This window comes from Prunus avium, chromosome 7 (genome assembly GCF_965620075.1).
Source record: "Prunus avium chromosome 7, drPruAviu1.hap1.1, whole genome shotgun sequence".
Lineage (NCBI taxonomy): Eukaryota > Viridiplantae > Streptophyta > Magnoliopsida > Rosales > Rosaceae > Prunus > Prunus avium.
This window is the reverse complement of record NC_142290.1, coordinates 36632500-36642970: the sequence shown is the minus strand read 5'-3', so window position 1 is coordinate 36642970 and position 10471 is coordinate 36632500. Positions and strand designations below refer to the sequence as shown.

General features: G+C 41.4%; 3 protein-coding genes across 5 annotated transcripts; 2 read left to right on the top strand and 1 right to left on the bottom strand.

Moving 5' to 3' along the window:
• Nucleotides 1-1354: 1354 nt before the first annotated feature.
• LOC110751129 (aldehyde oxidase GLOX1-like) lies at nucleotides 1355-4021 on the top strand. The gene is made up of 4 exons (XM_021951560.2): nucleotides 1355-2139; nucleotides 2324-2484; nucleotides 2589-3163; nucleotides 3353-4021. The coding sequence occupies exons 1-4, from the start codon at nucleotides 1540-1542 to the stop codon at nucleotides 3949-3951; spliced, it is 1935 nt and encodes a 644-aa protein (XP_021807252.2). The 5' UTR covers nucleotides 1355-1539; the 3' UTR covers nucleotides 3952-4021.
• Nucleotides 3367-7362, bottom strand: LOC110751131 (uncharacterized). 3 transcript variants are annotated; one of them, XM_021951562.2, is made up of 2 exons: nucleotides 6817-7362; nucleotides 3367-5856 (listed from the first exon to the last, which is right to left on the bottom strand). In XM_021951562.2, the coding sequence occupies exon 1, from the start codon at nucleotides 7257-7259 to the stop codon at nucleotides 6846-6848; it is 414 nt and encodes a 137-aa protein (XP_021807254.1). In that variant the 5' UTR covers nucleotides 7260-7362; the 3' UTR covers nucleotides 3367-5856; nucleotides 6817-6845. The 3 variants fall into 3 exon arrangements, with proteins under 3 accessions (XP_021807254.1, XP_088100095.1, XP_088100094.1); XM_088243969.1 differs by having other exon boundaries at nucleotides 3367-5449; XM_088243968.1 differs by lacking the exon at nucleotides 3367-5856 and adding an exon at nucleotides 6041-6179.
• XTH26 (xyloglucan endotransglucosylase/hydrolase 26) lies at nucleotides 4627-6580 on the top strand. Its single transcript, XM_021951561.2, has 4 exons — nucleotides 4627-4795; nucleotides 5129-5229; nucleotides 5500-5693; nucleotides 5982-6580. The coding sequence occupies exons 1-4, from the start codon at nucleotides 4627-4629 to the stop codon at nucleotides 6388-6390; spliced, it is 873 nt and encodes a 290-aa protein (XP_021807253.1). The 3' UTR covers nucleotides 6391-6580.
• Nucleotides 7363-10471: the final 3109 nt, after the last annotated feature.

Sequence of the window (10471 nt, the reverse complement as noted above, 5' to 3'; positions counted from 1 at the left end):
CTAAAATCCTTGATTCATCAACCATAAGCATATGTGCTCAAACTTGCAAATTCACAGTGCAACGACATAAACGACAAATATATATCGAAAGTTGAAAACTAAAAATAAATAAAATAAAGAAAACAAACCACAACAAACTCATAAAGAGTTCCTAAACATTATTAGACTCAAACAAACTAAGAAGCAAGATCACCGCTCCACATCCTCCGGGCAACCCAAAGAGAGTCATAAAGCCATACCAGCTAAACTCATAGTGTCGCACAAGCTAAACCCGAACCTAACCCAATTTGACATCTTCCCCTCTTTGCAGCTCCAAACTATGTCGAAGGTTGACAAATGAAGCCAAATCCTTGTATACATGATCAAACGATGGCGACAAAATCACGACAGCTGCTTCCACATGTATAAAACAAACTAATTAACAAAGAAGGATCCTGAGAAGAAAAAAAAAGAGGGAAGGAGAGGAGAGGGGATGATAGGAGAATAAAGGGGAAGGGGAGGGAGGAGGGCAACCAACCCCAGAGGGGGCCGTGGCTGAGACTTTTTTTCTTTAAGGTTTTATACCTCTTTGTTGTGTATTTTTCGAACCATTTGAGTTAGGCATCACATAGGTTCATTTTATACAAATAACAAATTGTGTTGTTTATTCCCCCTCCACCTTTTTTCATAAATTAATACGGATAACAAATATATGATTAACTATGTTGGAGGAAATGTATGTCTAAATATGGATGTTTAGGTAGAGTTTTTTTTTCTTTTTCTTATTGTACCTTTTTTTTGTTGAAAAATATATTTTATTAAAAAAAATATCATAAGATGTGTACAATGGATAACCAAAAAAAGTCATTACACAACCCAAACGTGACAATCAAGAACAAGAGCATAATCTTAATTAAAGGATTCACGGTCAAAATACAATCACAGAGTCCAAAAAGAGCAAAATTACATACAGAATCTTAATTTTTTTAATTTTTCTTCTTGTACCTTTCTAATTTCTTTTGTTTATTGCACCGTTTAACGTCATGTCTTTAAATTAAGGTGTCAACATGAAATATTAAAAATGCAATATGAGGTGGAAATTAATTAGATATATTTTGCAATTTTCCTTTACGATGGGTTTAAGGGGCAATTACCAAAACATCTAATTTCTCTTGTATGGATGCCATTGACATTTGCTGGAAATGGCTCCTTCACAGGCATTTACACCACTAAAATGAACTGTGGTGCGAAGTTTATTTGTTGTTTTGTTTTTTTAAAATTTCAAAATTAAGTAAACATACAAAATGGGAAAAGAGAGACAACCCGTTCATATGAGACAGTATATACTTTGTTTGGTTGCTAGCTACTTTAGGGGTTCCTGCAAACAAGGGTTCACAACCATGCATGATGCACAATGCTATTTTTGCAGAACCCCATAACCGATTGGTGGCGATACTTCCAAATTATAAAAGAGAGATGGGGAGGAAAAGCAGGGAAGCAAAATATATTAGAGAAGCACACCAGCAGGCAACGAGTCATTGAAGAAATTCAGATTCTTCAATGGCTGCCTTGCACACCAAGCTTCTCTGCCTTCTTCCTCTTCTCTTCATCATCAATTGCATTAATGCACAATTAGTCCAATTCCCCCAATTTCCTGTTCCTTTTGGCAACCCTTTCCACGTACCAGACCGGCTCTGGGGCCATCACCATGGCGCCGCTTGGGGTGATCCTGACGCTGCCGTTGGGGGTGATCCCGAAGCTGCTGCCGTTGGGGGTGATCCTGACGCCACGGCTGCTGAAGCCGGCTTAATTAATGTTGCTAAGCCTGGGAACGCTCCCGACATGATTCCAAAGGCCGACAATAAGCCTAATCCCGTCAAAGCAGTGGTGGATGCACCTGCACAGCCCGACTTCCCAACCCAATACTTGGGAGCATGGGAAGTTGTTAAATTGGACGCAGGTGTGTCAGCCATGCACTTGAATTTGCTCCCAAACAACAAGCTCATGATGTACGATGCCTCAGCCTTTCATATTTCCAACATCAAATTGCCCAGAGGAGAATGCCTTCCCTTCAAGGATGATAAGGGCGTCCAGCAAACAGATTGTTGGTCTCATGGGGTTGAATATGATGTTGAAACCAATGATGTTAGGCCACTCAAGGTTCGATACCAATCTTATAATGCCATATCAATCAATGCTCCGTATTCACAGTATGACAATATAACAATAGGGTATTTTATCACCACGCACATTCGTGTGTGGCAAATAATTTGATAATTTTCTATCTTTATTATGAATCTATTTTCAATAATGAGCAAAAGCTGACCTTGGTGATCGTCAACAGATCACTACAGACCCATGGTGCTCATCAGGAGGGCTTACAGCTGATGGCAACTTCATCAGCACTGGTGGCTGGATGGATGGAACAAGAAGTGTTAGATACTTCGATTTATGCAAAAATTGTGACTATAGGGATCTCCCAAACGCGTTGGCAGAACCAAGATGGTATATATTGGACAATTCTGAGTTTAATTTCTTGAGCACCAAGAATTGGTTTAGGGTTTCCAAACTTTTGTTAAAAATATGTGTTGTTTAATTTGTGATCATAGGTATGCAACTCAGGTGACCCTACCCGATGGAAGATTCTTCCTGGCGGGTGGTCGCAAGTCATACAGCTTTGAGTACGTGCCGCCGGAAGGACAAGTCAACAAACAAGCCATTTTCTTCCCACTCCTCGACGAGACCACCGACTTAGACGAAAACAACCTCTACCCTTTCGTCCACCTGTCCACCGACGGCAACCTCTTCATCCTCGCCAACAGCCGCTCCGTCCTGCTCAGCACCCAGACCAACACAGTCATCAAGGAGTTTCCAGTGTTGAAGGGTGGTTCACGAAACTACCCGGCATCAGGGATGTCGGCGCTGCTGCCGATAGACCTCAGCGTCCCCAACAACGCTCCGCTCATCCCGGCTGAGGTCATTGTCTGTGGTGGCGCAAAGCCCGAGGCTTATGGTCTTGCAGGCAAAGGGAACTTCCTTCCGGCCTTGCAAGACTGCGGCAGGCTTAGGATCACAGACCCCAATCCACAGTGGGCCACCGAACTCATGCCCTCTGGCCGTGTCATGGGAGATATGCTCAACCTCCCCACCGGAGACCTCTTGATTATTAACGGCGCCCAACAAGGTACGACCTAGCTTTTTTGCACATTTATTTACAAGGTGTTCAATTATGTATGATAAGAGAATCATAGTCATAATCAAAATGTAATCTAATATTAGGATTTGATACAAAAAATCATTTTGTTTGAGAATGATATAAATACCATGGTTAAAGAAATGTAGCAATTTGACCTTCTTTTTTTTTTTTCAACAGGCGCATCAGCATGGTTCCTGGCGGAGCAACCCAATTTCACTCCCGTGGTTTACAGTCCCAACAACAAAGCGGGCGCCCGGTTCAGGAACCTAGTCCCGACCCAAATAGCCAGAATGTACCACTCAACAGCGGCCTTGCTCCCCAATGGTAAAATCCTGATAGCAGGCAGCAACACCAACCCAGGCTACGACTACAAGGCCAAGTACCCAACCGAGCTCAGAGTCGAGCACTTCTCGCCGCCTTACCTTGACCCGGCATTGGCAGCCCACAGGCCCGCCGTGATGGCTCAGAACTCCGACGCCAAGTTGAAGTACGGGCAGCCGTTCTCGCTCCAGTTCCAGCTCCAAGACAACCCCGTTGGCAAGGCGGACATCAAGGTCACCATGTACTCGCCACCGTTCACGACGCACGGGTACTCGATGAACCAAAGGTTGCTTGTTTTGGGTAAAAATGAGCTCACAGAAGCTGGCCCCGGGGTTTACAAGCTTCAGGTGGTGGCCCCGGCGACAAACGTGTTGGCTCCGCCAGGGTACTACCTGGTTTTTGTGGTCTATCGGGGTGTGCCTAGCGTGGGTCACTGGGTGCAGATTCTTAATTAAATTAGGGCTGTAGCTAGCTCCAAGTCCATCATCATCAATCAAGCAATCAATGAATTAATTAATTAATTAATCAATCATCTTTGATCATACCATCTTGCTTCTTGGGTTTTATGTACGTATATACACCAAGCAAACCTTTCAATTATATACATTCATTGTTCTATACGCATTCTATTTATTTATGCAACATTCTTTTTGTAAATCAAGTAGTTAAAAGCATTTACCTTTTGATTAGAAACCCCGCACGTCTAAGCAAACTCACAGCTGGCCAACCCTACTACAAACAATTAGTCCCAAGCACGACTCTCTCTCTCTCTCTCTCCTAATCACAACAACGCGTCCCAGCTAAGCCCCACTTACAACTAAACACCCTCTGTCGCCTCCTGCTCAAAAATACAGCAGATGACATTGGCACCACGACCCCGTGTACCAAATAGCATTTAACTTATTATTAATCAAATAAAATTATTTACAATTTAACTGGAGCATACTTAAAATTAAATGTTCTCTTCTAAAAATTAAAAAAAATGGAAGGTCAGAGACTATGATCAGGTCGTAGGTGAGAGCATATATTTATTGTAGTGCGGCAACTTATATATAAACCAACAAGAAGACATTCCCGTTTCCATTGTTATAAAACAAGAGAGCAAAGTTTAGTTGTGGCTGAAGTTACAAATGGCAGTTTTGCAAGCTTTTCTGATTGTTCTATGCATCATTGTGTCCCATCAAAATTTGGTTGATGCAAAATTTTCCAAGAGTATGTATATCACCTGGGGTGCCCAGCATGCTACAATGCAAGGCAATGGTGGCGAGGATCTTAACCTCGTGCTGGATCCATTTTCAGGTTAGAACCATGCAGGTGCTTAATCAGAGGCATAGCTTTTCAAACCAAAGCAAATAAATAAGCTAGGAAACAGAGATTTTCTGCATCATCAAGATGTTGCAGGTTAAAGGTTGATTGAAATACGGCACGTATCCGTAAAGCTTCGGATAGGCAGATTAGTTTGTTTCATAAACTGTTAGTCCATCCATGATATGTTTTGCACTAAATTTGTTTTGCTCATCTATTCATTAGAATACATACATGGATGAAATATCTACAAAATGAATAAAAGGTCATACAGAGGTCAGTTTTTCTCCTCTAACCAGACTACAATACTCTGCCTTTGCTTTGCAGGTTCTGCTGTTCAATCAAAGAGAGGCTTCTTATTCGGAAGCATTGAGATGCTCATTAAGTTGGTACCTGGGAATTCCGCAGGGACTGTAACAGCCTACTATGTAAGTTACTAACTTGAGCAAGATACAAACTTCATAAAAACCCTAAAAATTTGTGTCTCAGATTCATCATTCTTAATTCAAATCAGCTATTTTCAAGGTGATAATATAGAAATCTGGATGAAAAGATCCCAGGCAGGGGAGGGGTTGAAAAACTCACTTTCACATACTTTTCAAATAGAGTTCAAATTCTTTCTCCTTCCATTGATGACTAAACAAGGACCTGCATAATAAATTAACATCTGCAAATTGTCCATACTCAAATTTGTGCAGCTATCCTCAACAGGAACCAAACATGATGAGATAGATTTTGAATTCTTGGGGAACATTTCTGGACAACCTTACATTGTCCACACAAACATCTATACACAAGGAAATGGAAGCAAGGAGCAGCAATTTTATCTCTGGTTTGACCCAACTGCTGATTTCCACAACTACACCATACATTGGAACCCCACTGAAATTGTGTAAGTTAACTTACGGTAGAGGCACCTTCATTTGCAGTCTCAAAAGGGTGAAAAATCATCCTTTTCTGTTAGACTGGAGACGCACATGCATACATACTGCTCTTCTGAATTGAAAAGCTTTTCCCCAATAAAGGCTCATTTTTCCCCAATCTCCCTTAAGATCCTGAAAAAACATGATAGATTCACTACCAAAATCATTCTACCTGATTTCACAGTATATTTCTACTAGTTCCATGAGTCATGGAACCAAACGATTCCTAAACCTCAAATTCTCTTCTATGATTTCAGGTGGTATGTTGATAGTCTACCAATTCGTGTTTTCCGAAACTATGAAAACCAGGGGATTGCTTACCCCAACAAGCAAGGGATGAGGGTTTACTCAAGCTTATGGAATGCTGATAACTGGGCAACTAGAGGTGGGCTAGTCAAGATAGATTGGACCAGTGCACCCTTCACGGCTAGATTCCAAAACTTCAGGGCAAGAGCCTGCAAGTGGAACGGAGACATCAGCATTAGTCAATGCGGCACCACTTCCCCAGCAAACTGGTGGACCTCCCCTATATACAGCCAGCTGAGCAGTGCTAAGCGGGGCCAGCTGCAGTGGGTCAGAGATAACTTCATGATCTATGACTACTGCAAAGATACTAAAAGGTTCAATGGACAGATACCTCCTGAATGTTTTATACAACAATTCTGATTTGAGGCTACGAAATCAAGCTATATAAAGAGACCCGAATCCCGTTTCTACCAGATGAATGATTCTGCAGCCTTAACCAGTTTTCTTCTTCCAGTTCACAACTGAAACAACTTTCTTTTGGTTTTCTGTGTTTGAGCTTTTTGATTATGTTTTATTCTACTGTAATTCAAATAAAGAGTGTGTTTTTTTCTTTCTTCTTGTTAACCATTCATTCACATTTGTGTCATTCTTTTGCTTATATTTCAGTTACTTTAATCAATAAATTTATAGAGAAAACGAAGTATCATTCTTCAACAAAATGACAAAATTTCCTCTTGATTTCCCCTCTTTTCTGAGCACCCAAACACTCAAACATCAATAATCAAAACAAAACAAGCTAGCTACGCATAAATTTATACAAACAGAAAACATAAATTGAAGTGTTACCTAATCAATCAGAAAAGATGAAATCCCAATTACGTGATACAAAGCCAAATGCCCAAAACGATCAAAGCCGTACCGAACAAAGCGAGGCCGAGGTGGGTCTGTTCCCCCAAGAGCCACCCAAAGACGGCAGTGGCGGCAAACGTCGTCGCATTGGTGACGGGCACGGCCAAGGAGATTGGGGTGTGGCTGAGTATAGCGAAGAACGTAGCGGAGGCCGAGAGGTTAACGAAGAAGGGGATTGTGTACTGCCAGATTGAGAGGAGCTTGAGCCAGCTCTTGAGGGAAGTGAGAAGCTTGTGGTGAATTCCGGGCTGGGCCTGGGCCTGGGCCAAGGAGGAGGATTTGAGGGCTTGGTCCCAGAGGAGAGCGCCGCGGCGCATTAGGGCGTTGGTGGCGCCCCAAACGAGGCCCACCGCGATCATCTTCTCAACGTCTCCGATCATTGGCTTTGATCTGATTTCTCTTTTTGTCTCCGCTCGGTGACTTCGATGGTGGCAGTATGTAAAACTAAATGGAGCGAAGCGAAACGACGACGTGAAATTGGGATTCTTAAGAAAACAAAATAAAATAAGCCAACGGGTAAGTGGAAAAACAACATTGACTTGCCTTGTTTGAACTCCGTGATACCTTGGTAACAATCTCCCCCAATAGTTAAACTATTTGGCTAATTAATTTAATTTAGTTAATAGAATATAGTTTAGTTGGTTGAGCTATTTCACGTTAATTTTGTGAAAATAGATAAACCTGTCAATAATGTTAACGATTCATGAACATTGTTGTGAGACATCAAAAATCACATCAAGCCCTTGTGTAGGCCTCATCATTTGGCCCGCGAGCTCATGGACCTACGGGGGCCCGCCCGGCCCATTGAAAAAAAGCCCGACTTGGCCCGTTATGGCTTTGAGAGGGCCCGGCCCGCTTGGGCTTGGGGCGGGCTTAGGCTTGGGTGTTTGAAGCCCGACCCGGCTCATAGACTCGGCCCGATTAAGCCCATGAAAGCCCGGCTCGGCCCGCCCACAAAGCCTGACCCGTTAGGCCCGCATACATATATAATTATGTATAAATAAGGGTTTAGGATTAGGATTACATCACTTAAATGACAAATCCCCCTCTTTAATTTTTTTGTGTGTGTTACTTGTTATAAAAATTGTGTTTGTTTCCATTGAATTCTACTCATTCCTAGTTTATAATTGGATGATTAGCACATTAATTTGTGTCATTTATTAATACAACAAATATATATATATATATATATATAATAAGACAAACAACATATCATATCACCAAACATAATCATACCACCAAATATAATCATACTTTTTTTTAACACATCACCAAATATTTGCATATTTATTCATACCATCCTTATAATTTTTTATTATATTTTTTTACACTTATTATTTTTTAGGCCAATTTCGGCTCGGCCCGGCCCGATGGGCTTTTTCAAGCCCGGCTCATGAGATGGGCTTGGGCTTTGAATTTTCTAAAAAAGTCCAGCCCAGCCCGACCCAAGCTCATTAAATTTGGGCCGGGCTAGCTTGACCCGGCCCATTGACGAGCCCTACCCTTACGGATGCAGAAAACTTTCTTGAGAGAGGTCCCCGCATATGTGCCCGACACAGTACCTCAGAGGATTAAGTTTGGGCAATGCCTGGGGATACCTTGGGAAACCCAAAAAAAAAAAAAACCCTAAAGAAGGCATCAATGTAACAACTTATGACATGGCTAGCAACGAGTACCCAATGGTGTTCAAGACTTAGGTCACCAAGATTCATGTCCTCATTGGAGGTTGGAAAACTTTATGTCATGATCTTGGACTCAAGGGCGTTTCCAGCTATGGGCTGGCTGGGCTCATGCCCGTCCTAAAATTTTGGCAATAAAAAATTACAATGCAACCAGCCTAGCCCATCTCAAACTCTCTCCTCTGGAAAATATCAACAACTTCAACTTCTCTTCGTCTCAACCTTCACCTTCAAGTATTTTCAAAATGATATAAAACGCCTTCCATGCTTTAAGGAAATCACTACTCTTCCTCAATTATGTCAACAATTGATGGAAACAACTTTGGAGGAAAGCTACTATTTGATTGATAGGTTGATTCGGTTGGTGTTGACTATTCCTATTTCTACAGCAACAACGGAACAAGCTTTCCCATAAGTGATGAATTTCTTGCTGATTGTATGATCCTCCACATTAAAAGAGAGTTTGCCAATACTATTGACAATGCATCCATAATAGAGGAATTTAAGAGTTCTAAGCCTCATAGGGTTAAATTTTAGAATTAAATAGTGTTGTTTTGTATTGCATTGCATTGCATTTACTTTTTGTATTTGTAGATATAGATGCATTTGAGGGTAAGGCACATTACGTCCCCCCTCACTATGTGTATCTTTTTATGTTTATTAATGAAATTCATTCGTACCGTCGAGTTTAGTACATAAGTTTTACCCGGTCGGCTTTCAAATCTTGGAACCACCACTGGACTGGTTCGGAAGCGGGAATTCATGAAGGTTGCAGGTATTCATCTTGCTAGGAGTATTATGACAAAGATATATTGCTTTTGGTTTCATTATTGTTCGTACGTATGTTTCAAGAGCCTAAAACTCAAACTGACTTATATCTACTGTAATTAATATATTTTACCCCAGCAAGATGGTTAAATTTACAAGTCAGTAATAGTCTCCTTCAGTCAAAGTATATTATACGGGTTGTTAGTTAGTTATAACAGATTTAGTCCAGAGACTAATATGTAATTTGGGCTCCATTATCAAGCAAAAAGGGTTCGATCAAGAAAAATCTCTTTTGACTGTCTAGAAAACCCATTTCCCATTTCCCTTTTCTCTTTAACCAAATTAATACCCCAAAGAAACACTTTTCTCTTGCGATCAGAAGCACCATTGTGAAAGAAAACAACACTATCCGTCTATCAGGCATGGCTGATGATCATAATGAAGACCCCCCAAATGAAGTTCCAGCAGCTGTTCCCAATGTAGAGCATGCAGAAGATGCGGAAAGAGAATTGCAAAGGCAAGAAGAAATTCTTTCAAATCAACAAATGCGAGAATATCTCAGATCAGTTTTTCAAGAAACTGAAGTTGAAGCCATTGCTCAACAAGAACAACCACAGCAAGTTGCTGCGCCAGAATATGAAGATTTTGCAGCACTTTTTCAAGAAATGGAACCACAGCAAGAAAATGAAGATTTTGCAGCACCGTTTCAAGAAATTGAACCACAGCAAGTTGCTGCACCAGAACAACAACTAGAGCAGGGCTCTTCCTCTGGAATTAACCCTTGTTATCAACAATCAGTCCAAGGCCTTCAAGAGTTTGGTCAGTTTCAAGAAACTGAAGTTGCTGCACCAAAACGACTAGAACAAGGCTCTTCCTCTGGAATTAACCCTTCTTATTATCCGCAATCAGTCCAAGGCCTCCAAGAGTTTGGTCAGTTTCAAGAAACTGAAGTTGCTGCACCAGCACAACTAGTACAAGGCTCCTCCTCTGGAATTAACAAGTATATCCCTTCTTATCCCCAAGAATTTGCTCAATTACAAGAACGTGGAACCCAACATGCCCAAGAAGTCATTGCAGCACAGGGCATGCCTGAACAACAACAAGAACTTGAACAAATTTGGAGCCTCCAAGTCTCACCTCAGTTT